General features: G+C 44.2%; 2 protein-coding genes and 1 long non-coding RNA gene across 3 annotated transcripts; all 3 read left to right on the top strand.

Annotated features, from left to right (window-relative positions):
• Positions 1-356: 356 nt before the first annotated feature.
• On the top strand, positions 357-12,785 carry LOC124352221 (neurogenic locus Notch protein-like). The gene is made up of 14 exons (XM_046801991.1): positions 357-719; positions 1,342-1,420; positions 3,008-3,478; positions 3,923-4,056; positions 4,557-4,904; positions 4,986-5,333; positions 5,657-6,289; positions 6,360-6,658; positions 6,730-7,822; positions 7,885-8,651; positions 8,722-9,357; positions 9,427-10,818; positions 10,886-11,441; positions 11,505-12,785. The coding sequence occupies exons 1-14, from the start codon at positions 647-649 to the stop codon at positions 12,335-12,337; spliced, it is 7,662 nt and encodes a 2,553-aa protein (XP_046657947.1). The 5' UTR covers positions 357-646; the 3' UTR covers positions 12,338-12,785.
• Positions 12,786-15,294: 2,509 nt separating this feature from the next.
• LOC124323538 (FK506-binding nuclear protein-like) lies at positions 15,295-16,187 on the top strand. The gene is made up of 4 exons (XM_046784337.1): positions 15,295-15,374; positions 15,443-15,498; positions 15,638-15,976; positions 16,042-16,187. Exons 1-4 carry the CDS (start codon positions 15,295-15,297, stop codon positions 16,074-16,076), a joined length of 510 nt encoding a protein of 169 aa, XP_046640293.1. The 3' UTR covers positions 16,077-16,187.
• A 2,040-nt stretch (positions 16,188-18,227) lies between these two features.
• Positions 18,228-20,950, top strand: LOC124321109. Its single transcript, XR_006914158.1, has 6 exons — positions 18,228-18,316; positions 18,449-18,642; positions 18,709-18,822; positions 18,896-19,630; positions 19,702-20,059; positions 20,115-20,950. It is a non-coding gene; the product is annotated as an uncharacterized LOC124321109 (long non-coding RNA).
• The last annotated feature ends 95 nt before the right edge of the window (positions 20,951-21,045 follow it).

The raw sequence follows: 21,045 nt of genomic DNA, 5'->3' as shown, positions 1-21,045 counted from the left end.
GGGGAATTGTACCAGCCAGGCTACCATGTTAGTGAACTCAAAGTCTAAGCTAAGTCATGAAAGTGTTTGACTCGCAATCAAAGTTGAAAGTTTCAACTAGAATAGACCACAAATGCAAATAACTCTGTGGTTGAGAAAAATCGTTGTGATAGACGGGCACATTTGGCCGAGTGACAGAATGCTGGAAAAGAATAGGCGCAATTTCAATTTTGTTCTTGTGTATTATAATTTTTCTTCTCTGTGTGCAGCAAGAAAACCCGCGGAGATTGCAAGGAGAAAGGAAGAGAACAAGTCGGACTCTGATTGGTTGTCGGTGGTTTTGCCTCGAGGCCACGTGCTGTGATAGAGCGACACCCTCCGGCCAGTCGAGAAGCGTCCGTTGAACGCGAAGGATGTACTGTGTCGCTGCTGCTTGAATTTCTTCCATTTTTCTCTGTGTGCAACATCCGAGTTTAATCGAAAAAGAATCTCTTTACTGGAAAAGTGTGTAAAAACAAGAGAAAAAGTGCATCACCATGACCCAGTGGTTGAAAGTGTTGGTGTTTTGAGTGATTTAACTTTTGATCTATTCAACACAAAGAGGGAGAGAAGAAAGAAAGAAACGTTAAGTGTGTGTGAGTCCCTGTTTTTGTTGCTGCCATTAAAAATGGGGACCGACCGCAGTGGATTACTGATGCTGTTGCTGGGCATTCTCGTCTTCTTCTCAGCTTCAGTTCAAGGTAACCTTGACGTTTTTGTCTGGAATATTCGTGTGGCTTAAAAATTACCTCATGACGATTGTTTCATTAAAGGTAGGGGGGAGTCTGAAAAAAGTAGTTGGGATGACGGTTAGAGTTTTGTTGCATCTGCTCTTCTTTTCAAAAAAAGACGCCGGGCCCCGTAGGGCTTTACATTTCCCACGCATTTAAATCCCCCCTCCAACCGACGCTCTCATTGTCCTTCTCTCTCCCCCCCCCCCCTCTCCGACCTGTTGATCGACGTTGCCGAGATCTCAGCAAATCATTTTATTTATTTTTTAAAAGTAAAAAAAAGAATATGGTGATGACCAACATATCCGGCGAATAAAGACATCGTGAGATGATTAAGTTTCAAGACATTTTCATCAGCCAAGACATTTTGGTGGTGTCACATAGCGTTAGGCCACATGTTATTTGATAGTCATGAGTTAATGATGTTAGACAATAGCGTCGTATGTCCATTGAATCGTATCCTCTATCAGGGCGGAAGTGCTTGATAGTGGACCCGTTTCCGTTGCTCTTTTTGTGTGTGTGTATTATCATTCACTCAAATCAATAATAATAATTAACTGTATTTTTTTTTCCTTTTTTTTATTTATTCCAGGATTCGTTTCGTGTTCGCCCAATCCCTGCAAGAATGGAGCGTCGTGCGTCTCCAACCCGCGCGGCGAGTCTTACTGCAGGTAACGTCCATTGTTGAAAGTCTACAGGGGAGATCTATCCCCCCCCCCCTCTCTCTCTCTCTCCAATGGTTGAGTCTCTCGCTCAGAAGCGTGGGAAACAAGCTGGTCTGCATAGTTTGGGCTATTGAAACCACCTACCGTCAGCCACCCTACCACCACCACCACCTTGTCCACTTTTTTTTTTGTTCCATCCGGTTTGGGCCCGAGCTGCTCACGTACTGCCTCCAGCTCTTTTTCTTTGTCTGGTAGTGGAGGTGGTAGTAAGTAGAAGGAGGGGGGGACGTTGATTTTTTAAAAATGATTTGACGACGACGAGGATTTTTCGATCCATTTTGACATTCACAAGGAAAAACAGACCACGCACTTGAACACCATCTGCCTCTGCCAAGATCAGTGCGGCTGCAACACCAACAAAGATGATGCGGGTTTTAAGGCAAACAACCTTCGAGGCTTTTCTTCTCTTATCTTTCGTGTTGTGTCCGTCCAACAACATCTCCCCTACGAAAAAAACAACCAAGCCTCTGGCTATGGCATTCCTCCCCATGGGCTGACCTCGACGTTGACCTCTTCTCCGCCACACCAACTCTGGCGCCACTGGATGGAAACATCTGTACTCGTTTCTTTCTCCCCTCTCTCTTCTGAAGCAATAAACAAAAGGGAAGAAGAAGAAGAAGAAGAAAAAAAGCAGTAAAAAAATTCATATTCCAAACCACCTGCCCCTGGGGCTTTGGCGCCATCTTTGTTCACCACCACTTTGGGATTCATCAAGTTCATAATAATTAAAAAAGACGAAAAAAGAGTGTGTTTCAAGGTTGATATCTGTGGTACTACCGAGGGCGGGATACCTCCGTGTTGGGTCGGGTTGCGTTTTTTTGACCGCAAAATAAGATTTTTTTTTTCATTTCTTTACTCAAAAACTAACGGCCGGAACATTCCCACGCTTGCCATTGTCGTGGTATTATCTGGAAAGCCAGGTGCACTTGCCAATGACCACTGATAATCACCGTGATTTAGAAAAAAAAAGAAACAAAATTAATATCTAAAACTTGTTGATAACAAGTTTTCAAAACCTATACGACGACGACGTCGACGCATTGGCTCTGTCCGGTGTTTGCATCTACTCACGAACGACAAATGATTTCATTGTCCCGATTATCAATTTTGACAGATCTAGACACGGGGTCAACGGTTGCGCTCCACACGACTGGAGAAATAGGTTGGATCGATTTATCACGAAGCGAATTTTCCTTTTCTTTTTTAGAGGCCTAGAAACGAGTTTTTTTTTATTCCGTTCCCACGGATAACCATTTCACCCCTCTCCATTTGATCGTTTGATTCAATTCTCCCCCTCCTTCTTTGTGATCCGTTTGAGTGGTTTACATGTGCAACAGTTGCTGCCAATCTGTCGCAACTACCCCACCACCACTTGCGGTGAAGGGGGTTTGGTCACGTGACCATCGATAGAGTATAGAGTTGATTGTTTGGGGGGATTATACGCTTGAGGTTGATACACATGAACGAGTTGCTCCAATCACTTGAAATGTAGTGAAACAAATGACTAACTCTTTTTCCTTTTTATTTTTACAGCTGCCCGCCGCAATACGTGGGCGAGTACTGCCAATTTGCCAACCCCTGCCATACGGGACCCGGACCTCGGTGCCAAAATGGCGGCACTTGCGCCGTCAAAATGTCGACTAATGCCGTGCCCAGCTTCTCCTGTTCGTGTCCGCTGGGTTACTCGGCCTCGCTATGCGAGATTCCCGTGCCCAACGCCTGCGACACTGGACCGTGCCAACACGGCGGAACGTGTCTACTCCGCACGCTGGATAACTACACCTGTGCCTGCTCTTCGGGATTCCGCGGCGCCAAATGCGAAGCTGTCGACCACTGCGCCCTGCATCCGTGCAAAAACGGTGCCCAGTGCACGTCTTTGTCGGACTCTCACCGCTGCACTTGCGCTCCTGGATTCGCTGGCCCGACGTGCGCTGTGGACATTGACGAGTGTAAACGCAACCCGTGCATCCACGGTCGCTGTGTCAACACCCACGGATCATACAAGTGAGTCCAGTCGTATTGACTCTTGTCGTCAACCATCTGTTGATCTTTCTTGGCATCCTTATCTCGACGTCATGATTGTCAAATGATTACCAAGCTGACTCGACAAAGTTGTTGACGCCGACCAAAGAAAGTCCGAGGGGAAATTTTTTCGTCACATCTTTATTATTATCTTCTATTCAACATTTTTTTTTTAAATGTAGTTTCCTTCCAAAAATATTAAAAGAGGACAAAAAAGAAATTAAATTTTTCAAGGCTTTCATTGTCGAGTTAGCGTGGGAACGGCCGAGGCGAAAACAAGTCCATTAAATCGCCGTGGTCAGTAGACACCAGATTGAATTTATTTGTACTTTCTCGTCACGTGTCTGTGTGTGTGTCTCGTCTCATGTTTGTTTCATGCCGGGCGCTAATCATCCGTTTGTATCCGTTTACTTTTTTATTTTCCAGATGTAACTGCCACACGGGTTATACTGGCCAGAATTGCGAAAATCAGTATGTGCCATGCAGTCCGTCTCCATGCCAGAATGGTGGTGCGTGCAAAGCCATCGATTCTCTCAACTACGAATGCCGTTGTCCGCCTGGTAAATCTCATAAAATTTGATTGAACCTTTTATTCCTCTTCTTTCCGGTAAATTTATGACAACTGAAACGAATTGTTGGTCCCAACAACCAAAAAGAAACAACAACAACAACAACATTGAATCTGGTTAGAGTAGCCATAAAGTCATTGTCGGCTGTTAAAATGAAGTTTAAATCTAAAGTCATCAGATTTCGGATGTGCTTGGTTTCCATCGGTGGGAACATTCCCACACACACAAGAAAGCCAAAACTTGTTATACCCTCGGGGCAAACCTCGTCCATCCAGAGAGACTTGAATATAAATATCCGAGCCCCTCTCTCTCTCTCTCTCAAATCTCTCCAGGCTCTTTTATGTTCCGACCCCTCCACCTTTCTCTAAAAAAAAAGAACACCTGGGCGATGACCAACAAAGAATTCTTTCCTGTCTACTTACAGCGTTGCCATTTTCCCTTTAACACGAATCTAATATTTCCCCCCTTTCTTCTGATTATCAAAATTCTAGGCTTTGCTGGTACCAATTGCCAAGAAAATGTCAACGACTGTCCCGGTCATTTATGCCAGAATGGAGCCACTTGCGTCGATGGCGTCAATTCCTACACATGCCAGTGTCCACCGTCCTTTACGGGACCTTATTGTAATCAAGACGTCGATGAATGTGCTTTGAGGCCTAGCGTCTGCAAGAACGGCGCTACTTGTACCAACACCCACGGTGGATTCTCCTGCATTTGCGTCAACGGCTGGACTGGATCCGACTGCTCGGAGAATATCGATGATTGCGCTGGTGCCGCTTGCTTCAATGGCGCCACTTGTCACGATCGAGTCGGCAGTTTCTTTTGCCAATGCGCTCCAGGTACTGCCGAGAGAGAATAACTTAAACTTAAAAACCGGTTCTTCTTTATTAATTCTATAAATATGGTTTATTCAATTCAAGGCAAAACCGGATTGTTGTGCCATTTGGACGATGCCTGCGCTTCAAACCCTTGTCACGCCGGAGCCATTTGTGATACTAGTCCCATCGACGGCACCTACATGTGTTCCTGCCCCAACGGCTACAAAGGAGTCGACTGCACTGAAGATATCGACGAATGCGAAGCCGGATCGCCTTGCGAGCACGACGGACTCTGCGTCAACACGCCCGGCTCATTCCGCTGCAATTGCACGCGGGGTTTCACCGGCCCTCGCTGCGAGATCAACATCAATGAATGCGATTCCAACCCCTGCCAAAATGACGGCACTTGTCTGGATGAACGTGGAGCCTTCCGCTGTGTCTGCATGCCAGGTATGTGATTCTTGATCTCTTCCGGGTGTGGCAATAAGAGGTCAAAGTTCGTGAGACTTTCCCCCCCTTCCGTTGGGAAAGTGAAGGTTAGCTTGGCGTGGGAAACCATATGAGCTTCTCAAAAACCATGTGTTTGTCTCAAATTCTCAAGTTGGGCCTTAAGTGGCAGTTGGTAATTTGAGATAAACCACCCCGCTCCGGTCCAGTTTCACTCGACGCAATCCATCACGAGTGCCGATGTCGATAGAGAGAGAGATCCAACAGCTGCCTGCAGGAGGAAAAGGCCCCGATGCATCATTGACACTTTTTCTCATTTTCTGTAGGCTACACGGGTGTCCATTGCGAAGTTGACATCGACGAGTGCGCTTCCAGCCCTTGCATCAACGGTGGCATCTGTACCGACATGATTAATGGCTACAAATGTGTCTGTCCGCCCGGTTTCTCCGGCAAGAAATGCCACATCAACATCGACGATTGCGTCAGCTCGCCATGCCAAAACGGAGGCGTTTGCAGAGACTCGGTGGCCGGCTACACTTGCAACTGTCCTCAGGGATTCACCGGACTCAACTGCGAAGTCAACATCAACGATTGCCAGAGCTCACCCTGCCATCATGGAGATTGCGTCGACGGCGTCAATTCCTTCACCTGCCAATGTCATCCAGGCTACAACGGACTCTTGTGCCAGACGCAAATCAATGAATGCGAATCCAATCCTTGCCAATTCGGCGGCCATTGCGAAGACCTTATTGGTGGCTATCAATGCCGATGCCAGCCTGGAACATCGGGCCGTAATTGCGAGTACAACGTCAATGAATGTTTCAGCAATCCTTGTCGTAATGGAGCCACTTGTATCGACGGAATCAACCGATACACTTGCGACTGTGTGCCAGGATTCACCGGGCAACATTGCGAGACTAACATTAACGAATGTGCCAGCAATCCCTGCTCGAACGGAGGTAACTGGTTATATTTATTCCTTAATTTATTTTTAAATCAAATTTGGTATTTAATGCTTGGTTTTTCTAGGTAAATGTACGGACTTGGTCAACGGCTTCAAATGTGACTGCCCTCGCGGTTATTTCGACGCCCGCTGTTTGAGTGACGTCAACGAATGCGAGTCTAATCCTTGCATGAATGGAGGAAGCTGTGAAGATGGCGTCAGCCAATTCATTTGCAATTGCCCTAAAGGATACGGCGGCAGAAGATGCGAACTCAACATTGACGAGTGCCAATCCAACCCGTGCCAACACGGAGGCACATGCCGTGACGCCCTCAATAACTACACATGCACGTGCACCAAAGGTTACAGCGGACGAAACTGCGAGGTAGGATTTTTCTCAAACTGAAAATGATTATAGAGTAGTTTTTTTTTTAATGATTTCATTTCTTTTTGTAGCTCAACGTTGACGATTGCGCCTCGACACCTTGTCGTCACGGAGGTTCGTGCATCGATTTGGTCCATGATTACCAATGCGTTTGCGACCTGCCTTACACTGGCCGCAATTGCGACGCGGAATTGGATCCGTGTGCGCCCAACAAGTGTCGCAATGGAGCCAAATGCACACCGTCCAGTAATTTCCTGGATTTCGCTTGCACTTGCGAGTTGGGCTACACTGGGCGTTTGTGCGATGAAGACATTGACGAGTGCGCCATTTCGTCACCTTGTCGCAACGGAGCCACATGTCAAAATACCAACGGATCTTACGTTTGTCTTTGCGCCAAAGGCTACGAAGGCCGCGATTGCTTGACCAACACGGACGATTGTGCTACATTTCCCTGCAAGAACGGCGGAACTTGCCTGGATGGCATCGGCGAGTACACGTGTCTCTGCGTCGATGGATTTGGTGGCAAACATTGCGAGGCCGACATGGACGAATGTGCTTCCAGTCCGTGCCGAAACGGAGCCACTTGTCGCGACTACGTCAACTCGTACACTTGCACTTGTCCCTTGGGTTTCTCCAGCACCAATTGCCAGACCAACGACGAGGATTGCACCACAAGCTCGTGCATGAATAACGGAACTTGCGTCGACGGCATCAATACCTACACTTGTCTCTGCCCACCCGGATACACTGGATCCAACTGTCAGTTCCGGATCAACGAATGCGACTCAAATCCTTGCCTCAATGGCGCCACTTGCAGCGATCGACTTGGATCTTACCTCTGTCATTGCCCGTATGGATTCACTGGAACGCGCTGTGAAAGCTTCGTCGACTGGTGCTCTATGGGTGGCATCTCGCACACGGGATCACAACTGCTGCCAGGTCAGCCTGGTCAAGGGCCTTGCTTTAATGGGGCCACTTGCAAACAGGTCAATCAAACTTACCAGTGTACCTGCGCACCTGGTTGGACGGGAATTCTATGCGACGTTGAAATGGTTTCCTGCAAGGACGCTGCTCTTCGCAAAGGATCCGCCGTTTCCGAACTCTGTCGTCACGGCGGCAAGTGTGAAGATATTGGCAACAGCCATCGTTGTGTCTGCGCTGAAGGTAAGATTCATCATTTGTTGTTTTTCAATACTCATCAATTAACACTGGATTTTCGGTCACAGGTTACACGGGTAGTTACTGTCAACACGAAATCAACGAGTGTGATTCCGCTCCCTGTCAAAATGGAGCCACCTGCAAAGATCTGATCGGCTCCCACTCGTGCACCTGTCCGCCTGGTTTCCAGGGTCCCAATTGCGAATACAACATCAACGACTGCTATTCGAATCCATGCCAGAACGGTGGTGTCTGCCACGACTTGGTCAACGCCTTTTCCTGTTCTTGTCCGCACGGCACGCTGGGCATTCTCTGTGAGATCAACGTCAATGAATGTTTCGAAGGAGCCTGCCATCACGGCGGCGCCTGTATCGACAAGATCGGTGCCTTCGAATGTCAATGCCCACCTGGTTTTGTTGGACCACGCTGCGAAGGTGACGTCAATGAATGTCTATCCGATCCTTGCTCGGCTACTGGAACCCTCAACTGCGTGCAGCTCGTCAACAACTACAGTTGCCATTGCAAGCCGGGCTACATGGGCCGACATTGCGAGCTCAAAATCAATTTCTGCGAAATCTCTCCGTGCAATAATGGAGGCATGTGCGTCAACGGAGAACTGGGTCACACCTGCGTCTGCCCGGCAGGCTTCTCCGGGAAGAATTGCGATTCCAGCTCCGAGTGTGACTCGACACCTTGTCAGAATGGCGGAACTTGTCGACCCTACCAACAAGGATTCCTGTGCACCTGTCCGCCCGGCATTAGTGGCGCTCGGTGTGAGTTGGATTCATACGATGAATGCCAATCTAATCCTTGCAAAAACAACGGAGTTTGTCGGGTAAGTTTGCTTTTTTAATTCTTGTTAAAATTCGAATGTTGTTTTAATAAATCGAAATTATTTGAAATAGAATCGAATGGGCAAGTTTGAATGCCACTGTCCGGCTACCTGGAATGGCCAGCAATGTGATTCGTATGACCCGCGGTTCATGGGCGGCGTCGGTCGTAAAGCAGCTCCAAATGGCATTTCAGAAGAATTGCTCCGGGATAAGATTCAGTGTGCCAGCCAAGGATGCCACGACAAGGCTGGCAACGGCATTTGCGATGAGGATTGCAACACGCCCGGATGTGATTTCGACGGAGGCGATTGTTCTCTGGGTGTCAGCCCCTGGGCTAATTGCACTTCCCCACTACGATGCTGGGAACTGTTCAAGAACAAAATATGCGACGAAGAATGCAACAACCCGGAATGCCTTTTCGATGGCCACGACTGCGACGTACGAGGTGATGTGCAACCATGCAACCCCATCTACGACGCCTATTGCCAGAGCCATTACGCCAACGGGCGATGCGACGATGGTTGTAACAACGCCGAATGCAACTGGGACGGACTTGATTGCGAAAATGAGCCATCGATTTTAGCCCTCGGTTCCGTCTCCATGGTTCTCGAAATGGATTTGCCCACTTTTAAAAATATGAGCGTCGCCTTTGTTCGCTCTATCGGGCGACAGCTTCGCACTACTGTCCGCATTAAACTCGATCAGCAGGTAATTTTAGTCTTTGATTTATTAAATTTGTGAAAGCGTTAACCAACAACTTTATTTATTTATTTATAGGGTTACGAAATGGTCTATCCATGGAATTTGGGCGATGAACCGTCCAAAGCCCTTTCGTCTGGATCTTCACACATTTATCCGCACGGAGCCCCAGGAGTCATTGTCTTTATTGAAATTGATAACCGGAAATGCAGCCAGATTCTCGGTGGGGAATGTTTTGCCCGGGCCAGTCAAGTCGCTCAATTTTTAGCCGCATCGGCTTCCGATCATTCTTTGGATGCCGATTTCCCTATCCACCGAGTGTTGGCACTCGATGCCGGACCCTCTGAAGCGCCTGTCGATCCGACAAACACCAAATTGACTTACGTCATCGCCGGCGCCGCCCTCGTGGTGTTTGTTGCCATTGCAGTCGGCGTGATGGTCACAACGTCTCGCAAGCGACAGCGAGGCATCACTTGGTTCCCTGACGGATTCCTGAGTAACAGCGTCAGTGTCCAGCGGAGAACATCCCGCCGTCGGGGACCCGATGGCCAGGAGATGCGCAATTTGCACAAACAACCGTCGACCAACCGACTGGACATTGATCCCTCCATGGGCATGGGAATGCCTCCCGACATGTCCGGTTATATGGATCACGGCAACATGGGCATGGATGGGTCCCGCTGGTCTGACGATGAAGACTCGATGGACCGGCCACCGATGAAGCGCATCCGTTCCTCTGAAGGTGGCTATTCGAGTGATCAAACAGCCATGACGGAATACGATGAGAACGACCCACGCCCTTGGACTCAACAGCATTTGGATGCAGCTGACGTCCGACCGGACATGTCTTCCGGTGTGGCTTTCACTCCACCCAATCAGTACGGGTCACCAGATATCTCGGGCGTTGAAGTTGACGTCCGCGGACCTTACGGATTCACACCGTTGATGATTGCCTCCTACCGCGGCAACGGCCTTGACACGGGCGAAGATGACGAAGAAGATGGTTCAGCTGCGATTATCCAAGACCTTTTGATGCAAGGAGCCAAACCCAACGCCACCATGGACAAAACAGGCGAGACATCCCTTCATTTGGCCGCCAGATACGCCAGGGCTGATGCTGCCAAGCGTTTGCTGGAGGCTGGAGCAGACGCCAACTCTCAAGATAATACCGGCCGCACCCCACTCCACGCTGCTGTTGCTTCTGATGCTCAAGGAGTCTTCCAAATATTGCTCCGCAATCGTGCCACTAATTTGAATTCCCGGATGCACGACGGCACCACTCCGCTCATCCTTGCAGCTCGTCTGGCAATCGAAGGAATGGTCGAAGACTTGATCAACGCTGACGTTGATATCAACTCGGCCGATGATCAAGGAAAGACGGCCCTGCATTGGGCTGCTGCCGTTAACAATATCGAAGCTGTCAACATTTTGCTCTCCCATGGTGCCAATAAAGACGCACAGGACAACAAGGTTAGTTCATTTTTGTTTTGGTTTTTGCTTTAGGGAGGATTTAAACTAATAATTTATTTGATATTAGGACGAGACCCCATTGTTTCTGGCTGCTCGGGAAGGCTCCTTTGAAGCCGTTCGTTCCATGCTGGATCACCATGCCAACAGAGATATTCCAGATCACATGGACAGACTTCCACGCGATGTGGCTCAGGAGCGACTTCACCACGACATCGTTCGTCTCTTGGACGAGCACATTCCCAGAAGTAATCACCATGTCATGCCAATGAGTAGCTCCCAGGCGAGCAGTGCCAACAGAAACAATGATGTCGCTGCTCAGAATGAGCCGGTTCTGACCGGAACGACTGGACGACCACCCAAACCCAAGAAGCGTCCAAAGTCCACTGTGGCGGCTGCTCGCGAAACTCAGCGCCATCTCGGTAGCAGCGTCTCTAATTTAGAAGAGGCTCCAGTCGCTGCAGCCACCAACACGGCCACCAAGCGGCGGACCAATACCAACAGCCGCAAGAAGAAGAGCGATAATGCCGGAAGTACCAACACCGTTCAAAGCGTCGACAGCATCTCCACTGTGTCGTTGACTCTCTCGCCAGCCAATTCTCATTCTCTGGAATCTCCTCCAACTGGTAAGATTAATTTTGTCAATCGATTGATAACTGGTAGCTTCAATTTTGAAATTTCTCTTCCAGTTGACATGGGCGCAACTCCTAGCCCTTACAGCGTCATGACGTACGGCGGAAGTCACCCACACATGCCTTCCGGCAATCCACCGCAGCCGCCTCCTTATGACGAGTGCATGAAAACGGCCGCTTCGATGCAGGCGATTCACATGTCCAACATGGATCCTTCCACCAACTACGGTTACGTCCACTACGACTACCGGAATCACCTTCCTCAGCAACAGCATCAACAGCAATCGACCATCCATCAGCGACAGACTTCATTGCCGGCCTCGACCGTCTCGTCAGCCATGAATACCAACCTCCAGCAACAGGCCATGTCCTACAATGTCCTGGCTGTTAATACGGCTTACCAGTCGTCGTTATCGCCCCCGCAGTTTGCTCTGTCGCCGCCAGCGAGTAGTTACGCAGGTTCGCCTCCTCAACAGAACCTGGTCCAGAATGGCATCACGTCGCCATCCAAAGGAGGCAGTCGGCCGTCTCTGCCCACTTCTCCCACTCACATAGCGGCAATGAGAGCAGCGGCTCAACAGCGGACGGGCTTCGAATTCCCCGAGACGATGATGAGTTACCGGAATACCAATACGGGCGGAATGCCGCAGTACTACCAGCAGCACTACCCGACGCCACCACACTCGCACATGGATCCTTCGCCTTCACAGCATGCTTTGCATCCACCCGAAGCTTATTTGACCCCTTCACCAGAATCTCCAGGACAGTGGAGCTCAGCTTCGCCTCATTCGACCTCTGACTGGTCGGAAGGCATGTCCAGCCCACCCAATCCCAACATGTCGTTTGTACCACCTTCACACGCGAAACACACGGAAGGCATTTACATTTAAGTGCCGATATAAAAGAAAAAGAAAAGTGTGTGAGAGTGATCTCTTTCTTGTTTTTCATTTTATGCAACCGCTCTTTTATTTTTGTTGTACATACTACCATCATTTGATTGAAAACCAAGTGTACCCCGATTGAAAATGACCTTTAAATTAATTACTGTTCCTGTTAATTACCAACTTCCAGCTTCCATCGTCTGCCTGTTTTTTCGTGGGGGGAAAAACCAGGGGAAACATCCATTGTCGTGCCGATTTTTTTTTTTCTGTTGTGTGTGTTGTACATTAGCCCCGCCCATGACGTGCGTGCAAGCTGGCATCGCCATCGTTTAAGCGATGCGACCTTTCTCTACTTGTCAACTTAACCTCGTGTTTTATGCAATTTGTACCCCCCAAACGTTTCAAACTGTAATAGACTGTCCAGTTGGTGAAATACAGTTTCAATTTTTAAATAATGCATTCGGATTTTACCGATGTTTGTTTTTATTAATATTTAGCGTCTCAATACAGCAGTAACTGAATTTAATTCATTCTGACATTTATTCAATAATTACTAAAAATCTAATTGGTTTTTCTTAATTATGACCTTTCCTCTCGAAAGGTACTGTTGCTTGTTTGCTGTTAGTGTCTTGGCTTCTCAACTGACAATTGTCGGTGAAATTATTTTAAAGCTCAACTTTTTAACTTGCAGACTTTATGTGTCAAAAACTTTTATATGGTTCAGAATAATTTTTGAGTAACAAATATTAATGTTTTAACATCGCAAAAGGTGTAATTCAAATTGCTCATGTTAAATAGCCTAGCTAGTAGCTACGCTGCTACACAATTCGTCACAATGTAGCCAACACGTTTCGTTTGATAGTTCCATCACCAACATCAACCTCGGATGCTTTGGATTCCGTCCCGTAACTTGCCCGTAACCCAGGATCAATTTCTGAGTGCGATTCTTGTAGATTGATGTTAGCTAGTGGTACTGAAGAGAAAATGAGCTAATCATTAACCGGCAAGCGGCAACCATCATATTGAGCGGTAGCGATCGCTCTTTCGTGGTCAGCTGTTCTAGCGCGGCAGTTGGCATTGCAGTGGCAATATTGCATGAGCTAGGTCGTTTTCATGACCGATTAATTTGTCACGCATGTCACTGGAGGTTAGCCTTGATATCTCAGATTGTAATATGCTTTCTTCACTTAAATATTTCAAAGCTGTCTAAAGCGTTTGGTTCCACACTAAAGCGGAGTAAAAATGACCGCTTATTCTACTTCTACCTCCCAAGTCCCATTCTTTCTCCTTTTCTACCGTAGAATAGGAGGGAGAATCAAAAGAAGAGGAGGCGGTGCCTCTTCTAGTCTTTTACTGTGATGTGGGTGGAGTCGAGCTGTACGCATCCAAATTTGGCTAACTGCGCTGTCCAGAGAAAATCAGAAAAGGGAGGGTCTACGTCATTTTCCTCGGATGGTTATACTGAAATAGGAAATATACTGGCGCCGTGTGAATAGAGCCCTCACAACAGTGTAGCGCGATTTGTTTAATTCAATCGTGCAACACTGTAGTGGGGGCTTTATTCATAGGGAAGAGGGTGTCACATAAAACTACGATAAAAGTACGATTCGGCCAGAAAATATTTGGCCGAATGCAACCAAAATTATTTGTATGATTCGGCCCCTGTCCGAATGTTACACAAAAATTTGTATGTTTCGGCCAATGGCCAAATTACACATAAAAATTTATATGATTCGGCCATCCTTTTTTTTCGGCCAGCACAAGTTTTTCGGCCAAAAAAATAATTTCGGGGACGTTGAAAAATGCAACTGGCCGAATTGTATATTAAAATTTGTAAGATTCGGCCGGATTCGGCTTGTGACCGGGGTTCGAGTATTTGAATAATTGAAAGTGAAAAGTTAGCCATGAAGTGGCTGGGGTTCAAGTATTTGAATAATTGAAAGTGAAAAAGTTAGCCATTAAGTGATTTTATTTTTTACACATATTTTTACATTCGATTAGTTTCTCATTCAACAACGACAATTTTTTTGGTGTAAAGAATAGCTACTCTTTTCAGCAACTTGTAGCTCCCATTCTTTTCTCTCTTTTCATCGTAATTTTCCCACAAACGAAAAAGTTTGGCTTGCATCAATTTCTGATCAAGTCTTGTGTGGCGAGTGGTCTGATTTTGCTTTAAATATTAAAGCTTCCTCTACCTCAACGAACTCGGATTCCAAATAGAGCATTTGCACAAGTTTATAGAAATGCAGCCCTGCGCCTTTTCCCTTCTTGTTTAGTTTATTGTGCCAGCCTTCAGCATCATTATTGGTCCAAATTATTTGAAAGAATACGGACCATGCTTCTGGTGACCAAATACCTGGCTGCATCCAGTTATTGTCTATGTAGTTAAAGAATTTGTCCAGCAAACCAATTTTGAGGTTTGCGGCCTTTTTCTTCAACTTTAAGAATACTTTTCTTATTTTGGTTTGCACAAAACTTTAACTCTGGAATTGGAGTGATAATTTTTTGGCCGAATTACATATTTTTTTGTTTTGGCCGAATCATACAAAAAAAATACCGTGGCCGAATAAATAAAATACAAAAGTTTTTAGCCGAATGCGATTTTATTTCATTGTTTGATTCGGCCTTTGGCCAAATACAACATTAAAAAATGTAGAATTCGGCCAACGGCCGAATCATATAAAAATAATTACATGATTCGGCTAAAATTATTGGCCGAATCGTACGGATACCTCAAAATGAGATGCAACAATTTCAAGCTAGTTCAAGAAACTATCGTTGAACATTGAACACATGTAATTGATCAACTTCCCTCCACTCGTCAACCAAATTTTTAACTTTCCTTCTGCGCCCCAACACCATTCATTAAAACAAACTTTTTCATGTTTTATAAAACAATCTATGAAAATTTGATCCAACTAGTTTGAAGATATGGTAGTTTTACTAATCAATGTTATTTCTTTTAGATGGCTGATGATGCGCCAGGATTGGATGCCAATGATGATGCTCCTGAATTGGATGCGAAAGAAGAATGGGACTGCTTCAAGTAATTTTATTAATCTGTCTATTGTTTCAATTCCACGTTTTAAATTTTTCAATTGCATATTTTTCTAGATGTGGGGCAAAAAACGATCGCAATTTTAAATTTTGCCAAAGGTGTTTTAGATGCGGTAAGTGAGGCTGCAAAATGGGGAGTCCCTAATTTGCACGAAATACCTGCGCGCTCAAGCCTTAACCTAACTTAACCTAACCTAACCTATTTAGTTTATTTCTAATCATCTTTTTTTTTTTTTTTTTTTTTTTTTTTAGAAACCGATGTGGACTCTTCAGAAAGTATCTGCTCCGATTCTTTCTTCCAATTTGATTATTATGGAGGAGAAGATGAAGCCGAGATAGAAGTAGAAGAAGAACAAGAGATCGAAGAACAAGAGATCGAAGAACAAGAGATCGAAGAACGAGAAGAAGTTGTCCCGGTCGAGAACGAGGAAGCAGTCGCCGGTCCGAGTAAGCCGAAGGAAATTCTCAAAAAGGAGGCTAAACGCCGGACTTACAAGGAGAGGGAGAGAATGAGGCGTGAGGAGGAGAAAAAGAAAGTAACTGACGATGTCAATTCTCTGGCTAAAACTTTTGATGAGCAATGTAGCTCTGGTAAGTATAGTATGGTATGTGTGATTTCAACTAAATTTTTTCTAATATCATGTCTTATTCTACAGATGAGGATGATTCGTCAGCAAATTTGAAGAAATAGTTCAAGCACAACTAGAATTCCCGTCCATTCTCTTTCTTGCTGGATGACGAGTCGTCATACATGCACACTGGAAAATAGCTAATGAGATTCTTATAGGCTAATTACTCGAAAAATTTGATTCAATGGATGTTCAACCAATAACTGTTCAACTTTGTAAACTTAGGGCTATTTTGTTTACAAGATCAATCTGATTAAGTAAATTTTTGATCGCTCAGCTTTCACGGTTTGATCGCGAAGGCTTTAAATACCTGGTCAAAGTGTCGGGACTTTCGAATGAGTAAACATTTAGGAAAGCAGCCTAATCATTCTGGCCAAAGAGGATCATATGGATGGATTTCTCCCTATCCCCCCAAGAATGATGCTCAGGAGATTAAAACACATCCTTCCGAAGATGTTAGATACGTTAATCATCGTAGTTGATTAACGGTAAATTTTCCTTGTAAATTTGAAAAGAGACAAATCAAAAGGAAAGGGTTCTAAAGGGGAGGGGGCAATTGCCTCAGGGTTAAGGAGGGAGTTAGGAAATGCCTTCGGCAGTGTTAAAAACGAATCACTGACATGTATAGTGCAAGCGCAAAAAAAAGGAGGAGCAGGAGGAACATTGAAACGAGGTAGATATGTAAAACAACATTATTGAAACAAACGGGAAAAATGATCGTACGCTATTACGCTAAAGTAAACGTGACAACGATAAGGAGCATGAATAAATCCATGTTCGTGGGTCACAAAAGGTGAAAAAATATAACGAAATATTTCTAGATTTTATACCAGATTGTTTTGCAAATGAAATTATTCATGACTCAACACTAGTAGCCTACACTAACTTATATCGACAAATTCGAATTTTTAAACCGTATTGATTTGACTACGGCATTGGAGAAAAGGGAGGGTCAACAAAATTTTCGCCAAATGGTAATGGACTAATGGTTACTAAAGTCGGAAGTACCAACGAGAGAAAAAATATGAATGATGACAGGGACGTCAGCATACTACAATCGCTAAGGGTGTTGGAAGTGCCTTCGGCTATGTAAAAGAGATGCGTGATCCACCCGATCCACCCATGTACTGTTATTTTGGATATGATAAAGGGAGGGGAAGGAAAGAAAAGACCGAGAATGATTTTTGTATTAAAACGACGAGAGTAGTCTATTAAGACAAAAACGTAACAAACCGCAGAAAAATTAAACGTAAGATATTAGATAATATAATGTATGCGTGAGCGTGACTACGATAAATTGGCATCGATCGTGAGTTACCTCCGAACTTTAATCAAAGATTTTTTTTATGGCATATTTTTGTTTTGCTTTGCTTTATTTATACGTTCTGCCGCATTGCACAGCACACGGCAAGTATAGTAGCACAGCATGGACGGAAACTAGGCCTATCGCGAATTAACGAAATAGAAAAAATTAACGAAATTTCTCTTACAGATCTCTTCTATTAGTTGTTTTACAAATGAAATTGTTCATGGCTCAGCACGGCTCAGCATTAGTATTACATTACTCACTAATAACGTAAAGCTGATTAATATTTGAGTTTTGGGTTGTTTATTACTACCATGGTTTTACTTTACTTCTTTAGCTTCTTAACTCGCTCCTTAACGACTCCGACGAAACATATTGAAGTGTGATCAGTATATCTTTTCATGGTTATTAAAAAAAAAAGGTTTTCAATGGTCTGTACCGTATTTCTTTTATAAGCAGTTGCAGCGCTTTTAGTCAATTGTAACTTAGTACCGGTAAGAACTTTCGCTTTGCAATACCTTAAGGGCTTTAGGATTGAATTAGCTTAACAATATCTGAACAATATACAGTTTAGTATACTGCTGAGACGGAAGACTGTAGGAACGTGTGCCAAAATCCTAAAGTGAATTTCGGAGTTTTTCACTGTCACAAACGGGTTTATGCGAATGCGAAAAAATACCTCAGGCTGGGAAATCGGCGGCTTGCCATATTAAAAGATTCGTATGTCACTAGGAATCAAGCGCTCATTCGTTGCATCAAGGACAAGACGACAAAAACATCTAAGGGTGTGCTGATACAAGGCGGGACAGCCGCTTTGGTTTATTCAACCCATTGACTCTATATAGGACAGTCTACTATATATATTCCACTTGAGATTGTTGCAACATATTCAGTCTAGCTACAAAAACCAGACCCTTAATTATAAATTTCCCAGTTTTCCGAAGCAGAACTCCAGCAAAATGGCCGCAAAACCTGAGAACTCGAATACAAATTTAGGTAAATACAAATTTTCATCTTGAATATTATGGAATATTTTATCGTACAAAGCAAGATAAATATGTAATAACTGGCACATGTAGTTGAAGTTCGAAAATTGCATTATTTCGTTTATTTCGATTCAACATTTAGAGCGCAAAGGGAAACTAAGTTTTGATAAATCACTAAGCTGTCCAAACGAAACCGGAGAAAATCCCACTACATTCAAAACTCACGTTTTTCGAGGGACTTTTGAAAACAAGATGTTTGCCCGTATACGACGGTATGAAAAAGACAGTTTGAAATTGAATCTTATGTGTCACACAAGAGAAACCCCACCAGGAGAAGTAAGTCTCTCATTCGCATATATGGCACTTTTGAAATTTTTCCATTAATTGTGACAATTTCACAAGGGTAAAGCGATCGATGAAATCCAAAGAGACATCGACGTCCTTCAACAACCAAAGCATCTACAAGAAAATTTCATTCGTTATTTATGTAGTGAAAAAGATGACGACTTTTTGCAAGTACCGTACATAATTTGCTCTTTTTAAAAAATTTCACGAAAGATAACAGATATTTCTCACAAATAATTCCCAGTTATGTCGCCACCGAGTGGTGCATCTGTTCCGTGGAAGACCTCTACGAAGGTAAAGGCAACGGATTCAACTGGGCGAAGGAGAAGATTGACAAGGAACTAATCAAGGAATCACTGGGAGAAAAAGAAATATTACGACAAGCGGCCGAAGGACTTGCATTTTTACATGCGCTGGGGTTTGTCCACCGAAACCTAAAGCCCAGCAACTTTCTGATCGCCCAGCTTCAACAGTTTCGTTGCGATCGATTTCACTACTTGGTCAAACTCTCGGATTTTCGTATGAGTAAAAAACCGATTGATTGTCCCATTGTTTCTGACACGAAAGGGTCGAAAGGATGGACCTACCCGAAACCGGCAACACTGAATACCGAAGCAGAAACGTCGACCTATACAAGCGCGGGGATGTATTTTTCCTTGGTTGCTTTTTTCATTACGTTTTAACCAAAGGCAAACATCCATTCGGAGATACCAACTCCATCCGCGAAAGAAATATCAATGATCCTAATCATTTTGTGTATCGCAATGATTGGAATCCAAACATTTTCGGAGAGAATGATGACCGACGAGCCGTCACTCTTCTAAAGGATATGATTAAATTCAATCTGAATGACATATGTGCTCTAGACAAAATCTTTGGATCGCGTTATTTTTTACCGCATAATTTTTACAAGCTATACGGTCTACCGGGTGTCAAACCGGGGCTGTGCGTCATATTTAACCAGGAGAAATTTGAAAATGTAAATTTCTTATTGATCTATAATTTATTTGAATAATGCAATAATGAAGCATGTGTAATAATTATTTTCAGAAATCCTTTCGCGATGGAAGTCATGTTGACAAAGAGTCCCTAAGGCGTGTGTTTAAAGAATTTTGATTTGACGTAAGAATTTTTGAGGACTTGAAAGTTAAAAATCTTTGCTATAGCATCGAAGATTTGGCAAAGTATGATTTCTCTTCCTACGCCAGCCTCGTTGTTTGCATCCTTTCGCATAGAAATGAAGGTGCCGTTGCAGGAGTTGATGGTAAAATAATTAAGATCAATGAACTCAAGTATAAATTCAACAGCAACCACTGCCCCACCCTGAACGGCAAGCCGAAAATTTGGATTATACAAGCGTGTCAGGGTAGTGGCATTCAATATCCCATACAACCAAATAGTTGCCAAGGTGGGAAAAATTATACGATTTTGTTTGCAACGAATAATTGAAAAATTTTTTATAGGTTACACATCCTCAAGTTCAGATAGTGGAACGAACGTTTCGCAACAAGGTTTTACTGGAATGCCAGTCCCGATTAAGCAACGGAAAGTTTAATTAAATTTGAGGTAAATGTTATAAATTAGGATCGTAATTTGAACAATGAATTATCTACATAAAGTAGAATCACCGAAAGCAGAAAACTAAAAAAAACGGCCACCTTAATTGATGGATTTTCTTGATGTAAGAGCCTCTATTCTTGGTTATGCATCACATATCGTCGCGGAGACGTTGGTATAATTTTGATACTCGTGTTCTTTTCTTATTTCAGTTTGTCATTAGTATAGCTTATGATTTGTCAACTTATGTAATCCAAGATCTCACATGATTATGTATATCTGTGCAGAGAAATGGAAGAGGAATATTTGAACAGCAACACATTAAACCGGGAACTAAAATCATTAAAAGATATTCTCAAAAACGTGCAAAACCATATAAGTTCTGCAAATATTATATGGAAAGACGAAAATGGGGAAAATACTGAAGTCAAGCAGACTATGGAATGGAGAGCGTCTATGAGTGCCGAATTGCATTTAAGAAAGCCGATACACCGGGTGTTGCAAGCTTTACTAGCTTAGAACGTTAATAGTTCATATAAGTTTATAACCTTAATATAAATTACAAGTAGGCTAGAAAGAATATTTAAATATTTCTTTTCATATTCCTTTTTGGCCCAATTTTTGTATTAACTGACACAAGTGTGGAATAACGTAGCCTGAGTAAGAAAAACCATTTTAACCTTATACTTTAAAGATAAGATAAGACTGGTTTTCGTTCAAATTCCATCTAATATAATGTTTCATTCAGTGTGGCATCGATTCAATGCGTTGCAACTTTCAACATGTTTTGAAATATATACTATCTCAGCACTATCTTTTTATTCTGCGGGTTCTGAG

The sequence above is a fragment of the Daphnia pulicaria genome, chromosome 1 (assembly GCF_021234035.1).
Source record: "Daphnia pulicaria isolate SC F1-1A chromosome 1, SC_F0-13Bv2, whole genome shotgun sequence".
NCBI lineage: Eukaryota > Metazoa > Arthropoda > Branchiopoda > Diplostraca > Daphniidae > Daphnia > Daphnia pulicaria.
The sequence above is the reverse complement of the archived record's forward strand: the minus strand, read 5'-3'. Positions and strand labels throughout refer to the sequence as shown.